We start from the raw sequence: 20,201 nt of genomic DNA, 5'->3' as shown, positions 1-20,201 counted from the left end.
GGCGTGTCGTTAGACGTGAGTGCTAACTCAGTCGGTAAGGGCATCGCCCGCGAAAGGCAAGATTCCGGTTTCGCATCCCGGTGCAGCACACACTTTCGACCTGTCAGGAAATTTCAACATAATTCAAGTTTGTTAGATTCAGCCATGTGTATAGTGTCACATCCTGGTCACCACACTGATCAGCGGCAATAAAAAGATATTCTGTCTACTTTGGTTGATATGAAATTCTAATATCAGGCACGATATCCAGAGTCAATAATAAAAATTACAATCCCTGCACAGTTCCTCTACAATGATCGTTCTCAGCCCATTAAATCATCCAACTCATGTCAAGTACCCAATCCTAACCCCAATGGAGAGCAGGTTTGTTCTCAATAATCCTGTTGTGCCGCCCATCCTTGGGCTGCTCACCTACCTCTAGGCTTTGTCTCCATTAGGATATTAGAGCAAACTGTGCACGCTCATTTCCTATTTCCCCACTCTTCAGATTTTCTCTTTTTCCCGCATGCTACTGATACTTCCAAATAATTGTTTCAAAATCGGTTGCTAGGTTTCTGGAAGTACATATGGCCTTCAGATCTCGTTTCCCATACGAAACTCTTTTTAACTGTGTCATCTTCCGTACAAAGGAATTGAAGGTGTGTGTTTTTTTTGGCATGTGATCAACTACAACGGCATAGTACTTAAACTAGGTTCTGCACACGAACGGTGGTTAATGAGAAGCATTTGATGCGTAACAAAAGAATATATACAATATCTAGCACCTTTCAGATTATGTTGAGATCAGAGTAAGTTGTCTCATTTTTATAACTTTTCTATCATCACATTCCACTTTAAAAAATTAAAGAAATAATTTGTGTATTCAACTGCAGGCGGTAATACTTTTTCCACTACTACGCTTCCTCACAATTTTTTGATTTTGTTCAGTGTACTATGAACTGTTTTACGTGAGAGAGAATGAAGATACTCGTCGCAGATTAACGTAGTGTTGTGTACGTATAGGTCATGTACCGGAAGACAGGCTGTGATAATGAATATGGGCTAACGTCCTTTTTAATGAACTATATGACTTCACCATTTGACAGGCCCAATAAATATTTTCATACAACATGTGGAACATACTTTAAAATAACTATTCTTTATTTCGTTGAATATGCCTTTTACATATTGTCGCAGAAAAATTAGAGAATATTCCTCACAAAAATACATACGGTACATCTTACGCTTAGTAGATTACTGTGAGCTAAAAATCTGTTCCTTGTAGTAGAGGGTAACTTGAACTGGAAGTTCAGTTAAAAGAGGCAGCCCTTTTACTAATATTTTCTCCTAATTCTTTCATACTTTGCAGCGTGCGAGGCAACGCTGAAGCATACTCCACAGACGACTGGAACAAAAAAACGAGATAACATTTCTGTTGACTGAATTTTCGTATTTTTATTACGGATACCCAGAAACCATTTCCAGTTCCGCTGGCTCAGCAAGAAATGGTGAACAGCTTTCATTGAATCCGTGCTCTCCCGACAGTTATTCATTCTGTTCGCCCCCCAACGGTTCGGATTTTTTATTTTTTTCGTGAAAGAAATTGTTTCATTCGAATTGAGTTTCACCGTGTTATGTAAATGGCGCCGATTTTCCGAGCGCGGCGGAGGCTAACAAAAACGCATCGGCCGCTACCTGCGCAGCGCCGGCCGCGGGCGCGGGCGCCGGCCGTGTTATTTGGGCCCGCGGCCGGGCGCAGCGGCCAGGCCCGGTGATACGCTACCTGGCAATTACGGCCGCCTGATGAATGTCTCGCTCTAATAAGAAGCGTTCCCAGCGCCCGCGGCGAGCCGGCCTCTCTGCTCGCCTCCGCCTCTGCGTGCCCTACCGCCCTCCCAGCCCACGGCCCAGTCTCTGTCACCGCACCTCGCACCGTTCTTTCCTTAGCGTTGTTCGCTTTGTTGAGCGGGGTGCCTATCGTATGTGTAACTACACTACTGGCCATTACAGTTGCTACATCAAGAAGAAATGCAGATGCTAAACGTGTATTCATTGGACAAATATATTATACTAGAACTGACATGTGATTACATTTTCACGCAATTTGGGTGCATAGATCCTGAGGAATCAGTACCCAGAACAACCACCTCTGGCCGTAATAACGGCCTTGATACGCCTCGGCATTGAGTCAAACAGAGCTTGGATGGCGTGTAGAGGTACAGTTGCCCATGCAGTTTCAACACGATACCACAGTTCATCAAGAGTAGTGACTGACGTATTGTGATGAGCCAGTTGCTCGGCCACCATTGACCAGACGTTTACAGTTGGTGAGGGATCTGGAGAATGTGCTGGTCAGGGCAGCAGTCGAACATTTTCTGTGTCCAGAAAGGCCCGTGCAGGACCTGCGACATGCGGTCGTGCATTATCCTGCTGAAATTTAGGGTTTCGCAGGGATCGAATGAAGGGTAGAGCTACGGGTCGTAACGCATCTGAAATGTAACGTCCACTGTTCAAAGTGCCGTCAATGCGAACAAGAGGTGACCGAGACTTGTAATCAGTGGCACCCCATACCATCACGCCGGTTGATACGCCAGTATGGCGATGACGAATACACGCTCTCTTCCAATGTGCGTTCACCGCGCTGTCGCCAAACACGAATGCGACCATCATGATGCTGCAAACAGAACCTGGATTCATCCGAAAAAAATGACGTTTTGCCATTCGTGCACCCAGGTTCGTCGCTGAGTACACCATCGCAGGCGCGCCTGCCTGTGATGCTGCGTCAAGGGTAACCGCAGCCATGGTCTCCGAGCTGATAGTCCATGCTGATGCAAACGTCTGTTCGTGCAGATGGTTGTTGTCTTGCAAACGTCCCCATCTGTTGACTCAGGGATCGAGACGTGGCTGCACGATCCGTTACAGCCATGCGGATAAGATGCCTGTCATCTCGACTGCTAGTGATACGAGGCCGTTGGGATCCAGCATTGCGTTCCGTATTACCCTCCTGAACCCACCGATTCCATATTTTGCTACCAGTCATTGCATCTCGACCAACGGGAGCAGCAATGTCGCGATACGATAAACCACAATCGCGATAGGCTACAATGCGACTTTTATCAAAGTCGGAAACGTGATGGTACGCATTTCTCCTCCTTACACGAGGCATTACAACAACGTTTCACCAGGCAACGCCGGTCAACTGCTGTTTGTGTATGCGAAATCGGTTGGAAACTTTCCTCATGTCGGCACGTTGTAGGTGTCCCCGCTGGCGCCAGCCTTGTGTGAATGCTCTGAAAAGCTAATCATTTGCATATCACGGAATCTTCTTCCTGTCGGTTAAATTTCGCGTCTGTAGCACATCACCTTCGTCGTGTAGCAATTTTAATGGCCAGTAGTGTATATTACATTTGTGAGTGGGCATACCTTTCCCACTGCAACAACGTTGTCTTAAGCCAAGACTTTAGGGAAAGTCGTGTCCTGCATCTATTGGCGGATTGTGAATAAAATTATTATGTATTGCTAATTAAACTGGCGTGCATGGAATATAAATTGAAGGGGCCTTCGGTTAGAAATGCAACACTTTTTTTCTGAAAGCAGGGGTTGGTTTCATTCAGGATTTCAAGACACCATATTAATCCCAACTCTTTTGCCTACAAATCCCTGTTTTTCAACATAATCTGCGTTCAATGCGACGGCCTTACGGCACCTTACTGGGAATGCCTGTATACCCATTCTACTGGCCGACGTCGGGGCCAACGTCTTGCTGCATCATTCACCTACTGCTTCGCGAAGTGCATCCTTCATTGAGCTAAACAGAAGGAAAAAGGAAGGCGCGAGATCTGAGCTGTATGGTGGATAAGGAAGAAATGTCCAACGAAGTTTTGTGAGCTCCTCTCGGGTGCGCAGAATTGTGACTTCCCGTGGAGCAGTGAGGTGTTTGATTGGGATCCGTCGATCACCTCGAAAGAGAGTGTCCGCACGTTTCAACATTGCATGCGTCTCAGCTGTGTGCGGTCAGCCTTCACGCAGGAGATCGGACATGTTTGCGCGACCTCTTTGCTATGATTGGAGATTCCTCGCCCAGCGACTCGCCGTGCTTTTATTCACAGCCCGGTCTCCACAGACACTCTGCGATGCTCTGATTCTCCGCCAGCAGAAACTCAATGAGAGTTGTCTGCTTGCAATGCATCTCCGTTAGAGACGCCATTTTGAAGGCTATGTTTGGCCCCGCCACATATCGCAACTTCATTAAACTACAGGGAATGAAACGGGAATGTACCACGATGTTCCACAACAAAGTCCGCATTCTTTCAACGAAAACTGGCCGAGAAAAAAAGTGTCTACGTTTCAGCACATTTATTTACAACAATGATCAATGGATTTATGTAGCCAATATATGTAAATGCGGTTTTGTTTGATTATACATCACTACTGGAGTGCTGTGGAAGTGAGTTGTTGCCATCCCACAGCTTTTAACAATGCGTCCAAAGTCCTTTCACGCTAAAAGGGAAGGAAATGGACATTTGAAAACACGTGCGCACAAAAGTGATGACAGTCGCCCAAGAGGCAATGATGAATGAGGCCATGAATATCATCCAACCAGTTTAGAAACCACGTCATCGTCAAATGAGAATTCAGACATTTCATGTATGCTGTAAATTTTGGAACATGTTTCTTCTTTATGTTAGTGTCCGCTATATTTCTTACTGTCTTGTTGCTTCATATGCTGGTGCTGAGAATGAGGCTGAAAACATTTTTCAAGATCAGAGAGCAGTTCCCTGGACTGCAAGTACTAACAGCACAGTGAAGAGACCGCAGCTGTGGAACACAGTACCAGCTACTAGTAGCGAAAGAGTTACACCTACTTGGAATAATTCCTTGCCAGAAGCAGATGATGTGAAAGCTGCCATAGATTATTTTCGCATCTTTGTGACGACTCATTTACAAACCATATAGTTGAACAGAGTAATATATTTTCTGTTCAGAATAAGATAAATAGGCCACTAAAACTCACAAAAGAACTTGAGCAGTTTCTTGGCACAGTTTTACATATGTCAATGTATCATCTCCCTTGCGCCTGTATGTACTGGGCGATGGCAAGTCAACTGACCCATGTTGCTGACTTTATGTCACGTGATTTGTTAAAGACATCTCAAGAGAAACATTTATTTCGATGATAGTGAAAAAATTCCGATCACTGATGATCCAAACATGGATGCGCTGTTCTAAATACGACCAGTAATTGACTCATTGCTTCCCAAATGTCAGCTGTATGTCAAAATCAGATGAGTATTGATAAGCAGATGATTCCATTCAAAGGCAGTCTGCATTAAAGCAATATTTGCCCAAGAAACCCATTCAGTGGGGTTATAAAATATTTATTTTATGTGACAAAAAAGGAATGGTGCACAATTTTGAGATTTATACGGGCAAAATTGTTTCAGTGGCGGGCTGTCTGGACAGAGGTGCAAGGGGAAATACTGTGTTACACCAAGCACAAACTATTGAAGACGGCCACAATAATGTCTTTTTTGACAGCTGGTTTTCATCTAGTAATCTGCTTGTTACATTGATTAAAAGGAGGATTTATTCATCGGAAGTATTCCACTCAAACCGTCTTCCAGGTTGTACGTCTTCAACTGATAGGAGCCCGAAGAAGCGAAGAAGGAAGTCTTTCAAAGGAAAGGAGGTTACTCTTGATGGTGTACACGTCAGAGTAGTAAAATGGTTTGACAACAGAGGCGTGATTCTTGCCAGTACATTTGCATCTGCTTATCCAGTTAGCGCAGTACGAATATTGGACGTAACACAAGAAGCACACGCTCAGGTATCATGCACTAGCATTGTTACAATCTTCAACAAATTCATGGGAAAGATGAATTTGCTTGATGTTCTAATTTTATGTTACAGGATTTTCATGAAATAAAGAAAACGTTATCACATGTTTCTTTTTCACTTGGTGGTTCTTGTAGTAGCGAATCGTTGGTTGCTGTATCGAAGGGACAGTGATACTTTGGGAATTCGCCTTCGCAAACAAAATGGTCTTCTGGAATTCAATTCCAGAATAGCACATGTTCTCTGCAAGCAAGGAAAAGACATAACATGAAAAAAGAGAGGTAGGCCCTCACTAAGTATGGAAATGGAAATTCAGTGTAATAAGCATAGGGTTCTGACAAACCATAACAAAATAAGTTTACCCGCACAGATGGGATTGGTCACTGGCCCTGCGTAACACAGATGCAAAAGACCTAGCTTCAGAGAGCAGACAGTTTTAAGTGTACTAAACGAAAACTTCACCTTTACCTAAGCACAAACTGAAATCGATTCAGGCATTCCCATGAGTAAAATAATTGTAACCCCATGCATTGGAATTAGACACAAACAAGGTATAATTCAAACACATGTAAATTACTTTTTCTATCGAGTCTTATGAGAAAGTTCAACAGAAAAAATCTCTCAATGAGGAGTTGTAAGTCTTTTACTTCTCAAACGCCTGTTGTCGCAAATTGACACATACCCAATTATACCAAATATGTATAACATTTATTACATTTGACATTATTAATGGTCTAACATCCCAATAGTGATCAAAAAATAAGATTTTTGGTTTTTCTTTCAGTAGAAATTAATTCACGCACTAAGAGGGTAAAGAACGGCGTCATGGAACCACAAAATGCTCCTATAACGTAAATAAATCCAAATTACAGCAGATTTTGATAGCTCCATGGTTCTTTAAATGTGTGAAACTCTGCAACTCTGTTTACAGAAAACATTTTGAAATGTATTCGCAGATGCGAGTATGGACAACCATGAGCTGGGTAATGGAATGACAGTAATGAAAATTTGTGCCGGACTGGGACTCCGCCAAGAGAAACGCAATGACAGCTCTCTGCTCGGAACGCACATCCGGTACATTTGCCATTTTCAATACTACGTATAACGCCGCCATCTATCAGTATTTCATGAAACGGTAGGGACTGAAACGTTAATACTGTATAGTGCCCCACAACAAATTCTGCATTTTTTCAACCGAAATTGGCCGAGAAAGAAATTGTTGCATTAAATATAAAACCCCCTTCGTACTAAGAATGATGAATGCGCACTCCGACTTTATATCGTGTAAATTTTGTTATCGTCAGTGTTGCGAGAGTTTGTTTCTATTATCGTTCTTAAATTAGTTCCACGACACGTGTACTCCGATTTTCTGGCCAATGTACATTTCTCTATATTGCCAGTTACTCTACAGATATGTACACAACACTGATGTAAACAAATTATTATTATTGTTATATCAAGCCATTTTGTGTAATCAAACTATTTATTATTATATATTACATATTTTATCGTTGCTGTCATCAAAGTCGTAGGCATTAGTGGTGCACTAGATGTGGCAGATTGCAATTTATATTTTTTAGGGGGGGGGAAGGGGGGGTAGAAGCATTATCAAACTGCGACCCCCTGCTCCTCCTTCGCTACCAGAGCCGCATCCTGCAACTGTGCCTGGTAAGAGCTTAGGAACTTACACACGCTTTCGGGATGAATGCCGTTAAAAGCCCGCGTGAATATCCAGATTTAGACTTTCCATGGTTACCCTAATGCCAGAATGGTTCTTGTGAACCACTCATTCTTGATCATCTTTCCGTGATAGTTAACAATAAATATTGTGTTGAGCCAAAGGACATTCCTTATAAATGTGTTTCGAACTGTTTTCACTTCGTAAGGCATATCATACTTCTCTGAACAGTGTCCATATATTCCCCCTTCAATCAGTCTAATTGCTACTCGAGGGGGACAGTGCAGTGTTAACTTACTCTGGCTTTCTGAATACGTTACTGTCTTTCCATTGTATTTTTACAATAGCTCCCACACTATAAAAATTGAAATAGCATATAATTTTGGTAAGCAATTTGTTTCATACAACTTTTCCCGGTGATCGTAAACGAAAGAACGTAAACGAAATGTTCAGTTTCACATGTCTCCTCGTTTGTAGCCAGTGGTATGTGCATAACATGATCCGGTCTGTTAGTGACTCATTAATTCTGTAATTGAGGCCCATTGGCACGTTTCATCGATCACGTAGACAGAAATAGCTATGATGTATCATCATTTTGGCTGAAGTTATACTCAGATGATGAAAATGTATAAATGGCAACAAGCTAATCATTTACAGATAGGCAATTGATGGTCGCTGAACCGGAACGCTAGACATCAATGCATCTGTGTGATCTCTTTCCAAACCCCCCCCCCCCCCCCGCCCACCAGCCACCCTTCGCCCCCTCTCTCTCTCTCTCTCTCTCTCTCTCTCTCTCTCTCTGTCGCACGTGGACGCTCAGACGCTCACACGCACACACACACACACACACACACACACACACACAAGAATGGCTAGAGACTTTATCAGGGAACGATGACACATCTTCACTGGCCGTATACTAAGCATGAACGACAGAAAAGTGACCCATGTTTGGAAGCTCAAAGGAAGACCTACATAGGACTCAGATGAAGTCAAAGAGTGGGATAACGTAACTAATTGTGCCGAATAGGAACGTCTTAAACCAGACGACGGGAAGGCTGTCGACCGAAAACCATAAACAGAAGAATCAGAGAAAAATACGTATTCAGGTGACGAATACCGTACTGACAACCATAGGCAGATACGACGGCGTGCAGAAAAGTGTTACCTCCGAATTTCGTATGTGAAAACTCTTAAACTGTTTTTTAAATAAAACAAACGTTATTAATATTCACATCGTTATTTTTCATGTCTACGAATTGCAGCGTGGAACATTGTGGTGTGTAATGTAACTATGTCGGTGAGTGAGGAATAGCGCGTTTCGAATTCGAAGAGTTCGCCCACACATAGAGCACCCTCTTCTTCAGCATGCCAGTCCTAGAACACACTCGACCGCTGCGACATCTGCAACAATCCGACGCTATGGGCTCCCTGTTATCGATCATCCTCCGCACAATCCCGAATTGGCCCCATCCAATGTTCAATGTTTCATAAACTTAAGGAACACCTTCGAGGACTTCACTTCGGCAGTGATGAAGCGGCGCAAACAGAGGTGAGGTTGTGATTCTACCAACAAAATCAAACGTTATCCAGGGACGATATCAATAAACTGGTCTTTCTTTCGGAGAAACGTGTTTCTCGCCAGGGTGACCATGTTGATAAATAGATACGTAGACATGGTGAATAAAGACGTGGAATGTTATTAACATTTGTTTATTTAACAAGGTTTATGAGTTTTCGCATAAAAAATTCGGAGGCTTTACTTTTCAGCTCGCTCTCGTATTAGTGTAGACAGATGATTATATGAACCTCTTCTATAAAGAAGCCCAGAATGGAAGCCCCGGTTCTGTAGGATGTTCATCGCACGCCGACCTCTGCACAACCCCACAGAGAATTGCGAAGTTAGTACTGTGCTTGCTCGATGTTCATATTTTTGATCCTCTGACTATAACAGATAAGATACAGTTGCAACGCTAACACTACAGAGTTCTCCCTGACCTGCATTAGCTACTACACTCCCGGAAATGGAAAAAAGAACACATTGACACCGGTGTGTCAGACCCACCATACTTGCTCCGGACACTGCGAGAGGGCTGTACAAGCAATGATCACACGCACGGCACAGCGGACACACCAGGAACCGCCGTGTTGGCCGTCGAATGGCGCTAGCTGCGCAGCATTTGTGCACCGCCGCCGTCAGTGTCAGCCAGTTTGCCGTGGCATACGGAGCTCCATCGCAGTCTTTAACACTGGTAGCATGCCGCGACAGCGTGGACGTGAACCGTATGTGCAGTTGACGGACTTTGAGCGAGGGCGTATAGTGGGCATGCGGGAGGCCGAGTGGACGTACCGCCGAATTGCTCAACACGTGGGGCGTGAGGTCTCCACAGTACATCGATGTTGTCGCCAGTGGTCGGCGGAAGGTGCACGTGCCCGTCGACCTGGGACCGGACCGCAGCGACGCACGGATGCACGCCAAGACCGTAGGATCCTACGCAGTGCCGTAGGGGACCGCACCGCCACTTCCCAGCAAATTAGGGACACTGTTGCTCCTGGGGTATCGGCGAGGACCATTCGCAACCGTCTCCATGAAGCTGGGCTACGGTCCCGCACACCGTTAGGCCGTCTTCCGCTCACGCCCCAACATCGTGCAGCCCGCCTCCAGTGGTGTCGCGACAGGCGTGAATGGAGGGACGAATGGAGACGTGTCGTCTTCAGCGATGAGAGTCGCTTCTGCCTTGGTGCCAATGATGGTCGTATGCGTGTTTGGCGCCGTACAGGTGAGCGCCACAATCAGGACTGCATACGACCGAGGCACACAGGGCCAACACCCGGCATCATGGTGTGGGGAGCGATCTCCTACACTGGCCGTACACCACTGGTGATCGTCGAGGGGACACTGAATAGTGCACGGTACATCCAAACCGTCATCGAACCCATCGTTCTACCATTCCTAGACCGGCAAGGGAACTTGCTGTTCGAACAGGACAATGCACGTCCGCATGTATCCCGTGCCACCCAACGTGCTCTAGAAGGTGTAAGTCAACTACCCTGGCCAGCAAGATCTCCGGATCTGTCCCCCATTGAGCATGTTTGGGACTGGATGAAGCGTCGTCTCACGCGGTCTGCACGTCCAGCATGAACGCTGGTCCAACTGAGGCGCCAGGTGGAAATGGCATGGCAAGCCGTTCCACAGGCCTACATCCAGCATCTCTACGATCGTCTCCATGGGAGAATAGCAGCCTGCATTGCTGCGAAAGGTGGATATACACTGTACTAGTGCCGACATTGTGCATGCTCTGTTGCCTGTGTCTATGTGCCTGTGGTTCTGTCAGTGTGATCATGTGATGTATCTGACCCCAGGAATGTGTCAATAAAGTTTCCCCTTCCTGGGACAATGAATTCACGGTGTTCTTATTTCAATTTCCAGGAGTGTATTTTGGCAACACATTGTGAGGGCAAAAGCAAGGTATGACAACCGTTAACCGAACTTTACGTCTCTGTCCAAAACTTAACAATAGTTAATACGAGTAGTTGACTATTATAATAGATTTGTTACTCATGAATCATTGGCCCATAAGAAGTCATTATAGTCAGAGACAATGTTTGCCAAGTTATAGGTAAGTGTGGCAGTAGAATAACCTAAGCGCGTTAAACCTCTACTGCCGATACAGCATTTTACGTGGACCGATGCAACAATGTAGGCAATGAAAGGACCCTCTTGCCAGAGATCACTCTTTAGAATTTGGCAGAAATGTCTTAAATTCAGAGGCTCTTCATGGTGATTTCAGAGACATTCGAAGTATGTCTGTTGATAAAATATCGATACATCTTCCAAAAAATATCAATATGTATACCGGCGGTATTATCTTCAGCGATAAATCGATATCGAAATGGCAATATCGACGGGTGATATTTTTATTTTATATTATATTTTCTTCGCCATTTTCGCTGAATATTTGGAACTGTTCTTTTGAAATTGTTCCTTACCATAATTTTGCTTTCGCTGTCTGAAGGAGTCTTACTAGCTTTTGAGCTTTCGTCAGTTCCAGCCTTTCTCTTTGTCTGTATGAAGCAAGTACAGGCGGTACAAAGAAGAAGTCCGACTGCACTGGGTAGTGGCGGTATGAATGGAACAAGATGATTTCCGGTGTGAAGTTAGCACGCCGGTTGCCTTAAAAAACAATTTTTAACGCAAGTAGTGTACTATTCCTTCTCATTAGCATTCTTCATAAACAGTTGCTAAAAATGATAAACAAAAATATAAATGCCAAGATGATCTTTGTGGTGGGCGGATACGTGTGAGCGGAAATGCTGACTTAATCGGCGCTCGGCGCGCGCTACCAACAGAAACTGCATCGTTCAACTTCACCACGCAGTTTACAACTGCTAAGTCGCTGGCGTTTGCAGAAATGAAAAAAACAGGGAAGTTGCCGTGAAGTGTTCCAGACAAATCCAATGTGTGACGAAACCGAACGACGGATCCATCGGACAGCTAGTATGCAACTTGCATGCAATTACTATTGTTAGCAAAGTGCGTATCGCCAAGCGTGAACGTGCATCGTTTTCCTTTCAATCCTTGCTGTAAATGTATGTCCACGCGATGCCTATTTCGTCGTGCGAAATCGCAGATGCACGGGAATAAAATGCATGAACTAAAATTTGTGGAAAGAGCACGTGTACGCATGGGTGTTTTCGTTTCCACACGTTGCCTCATTGCACAAGCAGTCTGCTGTGAATCTCCTTCTTTGCTTAGGATCTTGCGTTGCGTTTTTCGTGATGAAAAGGTGACAGAACAAGAAAACGCAAAAGCGACTTAGGTAAAGAATTATATAAGCAACAGAGGTACGAGAAATACAAAGTGATGACAACGTTTTGTCTGCTAATTTCAGAAAGAGGTCACGACGAGATTTTAGATTTTCTGCTTGGGGAACTGCAGTGGTAAGGCTGGCAATAAATTTTTGTTACCTATTAACTGGCGACTTATAGATTCGTTTCAGTTATTTGTTCCTCATTTCAAAACAATGCATTTTAGTTCTATTCAATTTCTAGTTTATAATGTGGAATAATTGTAATTTATTACTTGAGTGTTTCATACCTCTTTTCACAGTGGGAAATGCCCAAGTTTGTAATTATTAGGATACTTTGTTCCTGTACAATATTGCAGTTTGTATCTATTAGCATCTATAAAGACTGTTCTCATGTATAATTATGAGTTGTTCCATATCCATGGTGATCCCTTGCATAACGAGACAACAGAATACGAATTAGTAAATAAAAATTAAAGTGATTATTCCTGCTACTAAGAAATACTTAATGGTAGTTCTTGGTCGTTATGTGAAAGTTAATTTACTTTCAAAGAGTCAGTTGCATTTAATACTGAAATATGGTATGTAGATTGGCATCCTCGGACTCGGCAAATTTGGGAATGACACGTGAATCCATCAGAGCGGAGGTTGTGTTTTTCAATTTCGTATTGTTTGCATCATCAGTGTGCTTCATTTCTGTTTTTAGTGATTTTTTGAGGAGCTCCACTATCCCATCACTTCTGTCGTTCAGATATCAAGCTCCTCAGTTATTGTGCTTTTAAGTTGCCATAGAATGGATATTCGTCCACAATTTTCATATACATTTCTCATAAATTTTTCGGTTACTCTTCTCAGTTTTCCTACTTCGAAACTTACGGTATTTCATTGTTAACATAAATACACTCCTGGAAATGGAAAAAAGAACACATTGACACCGGTGTGTCAGACCCACCATACTTGCTCCGGACACTGCGAGAGGGCTGTACAAGCAATGATCACACGCACGGCACAGCGGACACACCAGGAACCGCGGTGTTGGCCGTCGAATGGCGCTAGCTGCGCAGCATTTGTGCACCGCCGCCGTCAGTGTCAGCCAGTTTGCCGTGGTATACGGAGCTCCATCGCAGTCTTTAACACTGGTAGCATGCCGCGACAGCGTGGACGTGAACCGTATGTGCAGTTGACGGACTTTGAGCGAGGGCGTATAGTGGGCATGCGGGAGGCCGGGTGGACGTATCGCCGAATTGGGGCGTGAGGTCTCCACAGTACATCGATGTTGTCGCCAGTGGTAGGCGGAAGGTGCACGTGCCCGTCGACCTGGGACCGGACCGCAGCGACGCACGGATGCACGCCAAGACCGTAGGATCCTACGCAGTGCCGTAGGGGACCGCACCGCCACTTCCCAGCAAATTAGGGACACTGTTGCTCCTGGGGTATCGGCGAGGACCATTCGCAACCGTCTCCATGAAGCTGGGCTACGGTCCCGCACACCGTTAGGCCGTCTTCCGCTCACGCCCCAACATCGTGCAGCCCGCCTCCATTGGTGTCGCGACAGGCGTGAATGGAGGGACGAATGGAGACGTGTCGTCTTCAGCGATGAGAGTCGCTTCTGCCTTGGTGCCAATGATGGTCGTATGCGTGTTTGGCGCCGTGCAGGTGAGCGCCACAATCAGGACTGCATACGACCGAGGCACACAGGGCCAACACCCGGCATCATGGTGTGGGGAGCGATCTCCTACACTGGCCGTACACCAGTGGTGGTCGTCGAGGGGACACTGAATAGTGCACGGTACATCCAAACCGTCATCGAACCCATCGTTCTACCATTCCTAGACCGGCAAGGGAACTTGCTGTTCGAACAGGACAATGCACGTCCGCATGTATCCCGTGCCACCCAACGTGCTCTAGAAGGTGTAAGTCAACTACCCTGGCCAGCAAGATCTCCGGATCTGTCCCCCATCGAGCATGTTTGTGACTGCATGAAGCGTCGTCTCACGCGGTCTGCACGTCCAGCACGAACGCTGGTCCAACTGAGGCGCCAGGTGGAAATGGCATGGCAAGCCGTTCCACAGGACTACATCCAGCATCTCTACGATCGTCTCCATGGGAGAATAGCAGCCTGCATTGCTGCGAAAGGTGGATATACACTGTACTAGTGCCGACATTGTGCATGCTCTGTTGCCTGTGTCTATGTGCCTGTGGTTCTGTCAGTGTGATCATGTGATGTATCTGACCCCAGGAATGTGTCAATAAAGTTTCCCCTTCCTGGGACAATGAATTCACGGTGTTCTTATTTCAATTTCCAGGAGTGTATGATCGGAGACTTTTTATTTAATACGTGACGCTCGGGGCAACACATCTCGAATTTTTATTTAAATAATCTTCAGAAGCGGCTTTACACACGATTTTTTTCTTTGTCTATAATCATCTACAAACTGAAGCATGCATCTTTCGGAGCCAACAGACATTATTAGACATACATCACCTTACAGCATAGCCTGCTAGCTTGTTGACGTACAGAATAATAATAAATCAATTACTTGACTATACAGCTCTAAAACCGGCAGTATATTCACAAAGTGCAGCTCATTATCTTTATAAGCCAATACGTCGACATTTTTTCTGCAACGATCGATACACCGATACTTTTCTTCGGCATATCAACGGCCGATAATGATATTTCTTTAAATGTCGAAAATCGGATCCCCGATATTTTTAAAAACTATCAACAGTCCTAATTCCAAGTAATCGCTTATAAAATGAATGAATCATTGGTTCCAATCCACGGACTAAATGGAAATCAGATAAACACCAGGACTGATATACCATTCATGGAAAGCTATCGCTAGACTACTATTTCAGAGATGATAAAAGAACTGGATACCTTTGGGAGTGAATTAGGGACCACCTACGTCGCCACTAGACTCCGAAACGAAACCTATAATAAGCGCCCCTCTTGAATCCCAATCAGGAAATTACAGGTGTAAACCACTTTTGGTGTCGGACTTCAAAACACGAGTAATATATTAAGAAAAAAGTAGTATCTATTTTACTTTTAGTATCACGCCCACTGAAGTTGCCTCAATAGGTCAACGGTTTAACCTTCTGTTGCAGGGACGGATCCTTTCACGCTGTACTTCGGCGTGAAGTTCTACGCGGCTGACCCGTGCAAACTGCTGGAGGAGATCACGAGGTAAGTCAGAGATCGGTAGGCCGCGCCACGCCCCCTCTACCGCTACCCAGAGCACTGAGCAGCCTTTCTAGAAATCTCCCGCGACGGCTGCAAACGGTATCAATCACTTAGCCTCCAGGGAGAACGTTAAAGATTACAGAGTAATTATTTTGCTCCCTGCGAGATAAGATGTGAGCGACACGAAAGTAATTATGAACTGTGGAATTTTCTCTTTTTTGTGGAAACACTGAGTACGGTTTATTTGACATAGAGGAAACATAACTCTTATTGCGTTACTGAATTATGATGTATGTCAAGTGGTAATGTACTATAAAAAAAAGAAAATTAAATGTTAAAAGAAAAAGAAATCTCTAACAAAAGTAGTTGAAGCCCCGACAGAGACTCAATAAAGGAACAAAGATTCTCAATACACAGATGATTAAAACAGAACACTGTAAAAATTTTAAAAAACATACCCGACCACTGATGCAACAAGTGAGTATAAATATTTATTGACCAATTTGTGCTTCATAGATGGAACTTAGCTATAAGGTAATCATACGGTTTTCTTTATTTAGTCAGCGTCACGTTCCACCAGCACTAAAAATATTGAGAAATTTGTGCAGTACGCATATTATGTAGGTTTTATTTGAAATGTTGTTATACGGTTTCTGCAGTCTTTATGCATATCTCTCATTCAACTGGTATGACAATAGCACGTGCCAGATTGAAGAATCTAGCACAGAAGTTACTACATAGAATCTTTAGAGAATGCTAAACATTTTGGGATAGTTCATTGCGGTAATTCGAAAGAAACCAAATCCCATTAAAATTGTAAACAACACAACTGTGTTGTCTCTCTCCGTTATTAATGTCAGGTCTACCTGGAAGTGTATATGGCTGCAGACATGGAACTGAATTTTCAATAGCGTTTAGAAAGCGTTTAACATGAAGTAATGAGAAGTAACGTAGGCAAGCTAAGAAGTTAACTTCATAGCGGAACGACGATTCTCAGGTTATAAGAAAGTACTGAATGCTTACCGTATTGGCTCCGTCACTAATGACTGCATCTGAGGCATCGTTTCTTAAATGACTGATACGACAACAGAAAAGCTAATGATTTTAAGCTTGTTTTCTTCAGTCGAACTGGAATTACAGAGACTGATTATGTTCAAGAAGTTGGATGTGTAGCTTTCATAAAGATTCATAAAGCAATATGAAGTATTTTCTTTTTTGTTGCATCTACCTCTCCCCCCCCCCCCCCCCCCTTTCAAACCCTACCTCCAACATATACCTATTTAAAACATTGGCCGCAGTTGCAAAATACAATACGCTGATATGTTAGAGTTGGCAAGTCTGGTTGCTCACGCAATTGCTTAGGTAAATTCTACTTGTAAGTACAGTTCTTTTCTTTTCTGTTATTGTAAAATATTAGATGGTACACATATAGATTTACTTTGTCCTAGATCTGAAGATGATCCGGAGTGATCGAAACATGTAATCGAATTTAAAAGGTATGTGTAACTGAGACGGGTCAAAAAATGAGAATTATCTTAAATATCTGTTCTAAAAATTGTCTGAAATGTGCCTGCTTTCAATGAGAACAGGAACTTCTTTCGGGTTTTAAACAGACTGTAGCGCCTAGAACCGCTCGGCTACCCTGGCCGGCTGTCACTATTAAAGTTTGAACCCTCGCAGTAAGGTGATCGCTCGCGATAAGTGGGAAATGCGGGTTCGAGTCCAGGTCCGGGACAAATTTTCACTGTCGTCATTCCATTATACAGCTGATGGTTGTCCACATTCACAGCTGCGAATGCATTTCATGTATTATTGTTGTTTAATGCACTGTGAAGAATACACAGATTGCTATATGCCATGGAGGTTTATGATAACATAGTCACAGTAAGTATGTGTGGGATGGGGGGTGGACAGGACAGGTGCCTTTTCTATCTGTACAAACGTCAGTTAAACGGAGGTAGCGAAGTTGTGTGCGCCATCTGTCCGTTTATCATGTAAATTTTTCTCTGTGTATTCAATTTGTTCAAATGGCTCTAAGCACTATGGGACTTAACATCTGACGTCGTAGGTCCCCTTGACTTAGAACTACTTAAACCTAACTAACCTAAGGACATCACACACATCCATGCCCGAGGCAGGATTCGAACCTGCGACCGTAGCTGCAGTGCGGTTCCAGACTGAAGCGCCTAGAACGGCTCGGTCACAGAGCTGGCTTTTCTGTGTGTGTATGTATTTTAACTGTTTAGGTTTCGTATTCTGTGATGCGGAAATCGGGGACCAGTCGAGCATTTGCGTAGACGAACATTGGAAAAAATGGCTAAAAATCATACTCACTCTCGCCGTTATTCCAGACCAACGACTGTAAATACATCACGAAGATTCGGTATGGGACTGTCTCACTACTCTTTCTACCAAGGTATCGTGCTGCGCGTTAATTTACGCGGTACAGTAATACATGTCGTTGTTGTTGTTGTTGTTGTGGTCTTCAGTCCTGAGACTGGTTTGATGCAGCTCTCCATGCTACTCTATCCTGTGCAAGCTCCTTCATCTCCCAGTACCTACTGCAACCTACATCCTTCTGAATCTGTTTAGTGTACGCATCCCTTTGTCTCCCTCTAAAATTTTTACCCTCCACGCTGCCCTCCAATACTAAATCGGTGATCCCTTGATGCCTCAGAACATGTCCTAGCAACCGATCCCTTCTTCTAGTCAAGTTGTGCCACAAACTCCTGTTTTCCCCAATCCTATTCAGAACCTCCTCATTAGTTATGTGATCTACCCATCTAATCTTCAGCATTCTTCTGTAGCACCACATTTCGAAGGCTTCTATTCTCTTCTTGTCAAACTGTTTATCGTCCATGTTTCACTTCCGTACATGGCTACACTCCATACATATACTTTCAGAAACGACTTCCTGACACTTAAATCTATACTCGATGTTAACAAATTTCTCTTCTTCAGAAACGCTTTCCTTCCCATTGCCAGTCTACATTTTACATCCTCTCTACTTCGACCATCATTAGTTATTTTGCTACCCAAATAGCGAAACTCCTTTACTGCTTTAAGTGTCTCATTTCCTAATCTAATTCTCTCAGCATCACCCGACTTCATTCACTGCATTCCATTATCCTCGTTTTGATTTTGTTGATGTTCATCTTATATCCTCCTTTCAAGACACTGTCCATTCCGTTCAACTGCTCTTCCAAGTCCTTTGCTGTCTCTGACAGAATTACAATGTCATCGGCGGACCTCAAAGTTTTTATTTCTTCTCTATTGATTTTAATACCTACTCCGAACTTTTCTTTTGTTTCCTTCGCTGCTTGCTCAATATACAGATTGAATAACATTGGGGAGAGGCTACAACCCTGTCTCACTCCCTTCCCAACCACTGCTTCCAATTTGTGTCCCTCTAGTCTTATAACTGCCATCTGGTTTCTGTACAAATTGTAAATAGCCTTTCGCTCCCTGTATTTTACCCCTGCCACCTTCAGAATTTGAAAGAGAGTATTCCAGTCAACATTGTCAAAAGCTTTCTCTAAGTATACAATGCTAGAAACGTAGCTTTGCCTTTTCTTAATCTAGCTTCTAAAATAAGTCGTAGGGTCAGTATTGCCTCACGTGTTCCCATATTTCTACGGAATCCAAACTGATCTTCCCCAAGGTCGGCTTCTACCAGTTTTTCCATTCGTCTGTAAAGAATTCGCGTTAGTATTTTGCAGCCGTGACTTATTAAACTGGTAGTTCGGTAATTTTCACATCTGTCAACGCCTGCTTTCTTTGGGATTGGACATACATGAACGGCGACAAATCGTAACTCACAGCATAAATAAAAAGTATGCCGAGCACGAGAAAACAAATTGCGAGGACCTATAACTCACAAAAGCAAGACGCAGAAGCAGAATCGGTGGAGCGAATGTGTGTGCGTCATAAACGCTCCTCGGCTGCCCACTTTGCGTGAATTGTGGGAGGTTGTCCCCGGTGATGTTCCGTATCGCTCCGCTTGCGTCACTCCAAACGGGCGGTCCAGCACGTGGAGACTGGGGCGCGGCGGGGAGCAGCGGCGCTCGTTCCGGAGAGCCTTACCTTCCGCGCGGTTTGCTCTCACATGTGACGACCGAGTGAGCGCCAAGTGTTATAGCACCGCGCTTTTCTTCCCGCGAATGTTAGCTCTTATTTGCTCCAACGGGCTGCGCTTTATCGGCATGGGAGTCATTGCTGAATTGTGCTTCCCAGGATATCAGCCGAAAGGGCTTTGGCTCCGAGTGTCGTACGAAAACAACCCCAAACATCAGCGCATGCAAAGAGCGTGCCAGATCATTACGGATAAGTACTTTCCCGAAAAGTCGAAAACACTACAAGATCTGAAATGCAAATCATATTTTACTTTCTACAGGCCACACAACCGTGCAAGTGTACAGCATTTATTTTGGTTTGGAGGGAATCTGAAATCGAGTATGCATCTGGAGATACGACGGCATTGACAATGTCGTCCATGATCTCAGTCATAAATCATTTTTGTCAGGAGAGATACGTAGGAAAATAATTTTTGACGTCATTAAGGAACTACACCGATTTTACTTAATATTTTAACAAAAAAGCATTCTAGACGCAATAAATTATTTATTTTTAATTCTGGTAACTGGTTTCGGTCTACAGTTGGTGACAGGTATCAGTTGGTACTCAAGCAGCTCCGGGAACGAGCTCCTCATGT

At 44.1% G+C, this 20,201-nt stretch overlaps 1 protein-coding gene across 1 annotated transcript in view; it reads left to right on the top strand.

Moving 5' to 3' along the window:
* LOC126484914 (band 4.1-like protein 4) overlaps positions 1 to 20,201 on the top strand; it is a 583,005-nt gene that overhangs the window by 108,351 nt on the left and 454,453 nt on the right. The window contains exon 4 of the mRNA XM_050108514.1: positions 15,415 to 15,493. Coding sequence (XP_049964471.1) covers positions 15,415 to 15,493 — 79 coding nt within the window. The remainder of the gene's footprint in view (positions 1 to 15,414; positions 15,494 to 20,201) is intronic.

This window comes from Schistocerca serialis, chromosome 6 (genome assembly GCF_023864345.2).
Source record: "Schistocerca serialis cubense isolate TAMUIC-IGC-003099 chromosome 6, iqSchSeri2.2, whole genome shotgun sequence".
Lineage (NCBI taxonomy): Eukaryota > Metazoa > Arthropoda > Insecta > Orthoptera > Acrididae > Schistocerca > Schistocerca serialis.
The sequence above is the reverse complement of the archived record's forward strand: the minus strand, read 5'-3'. Positions and strand labels throughout refer to the sequence as shown.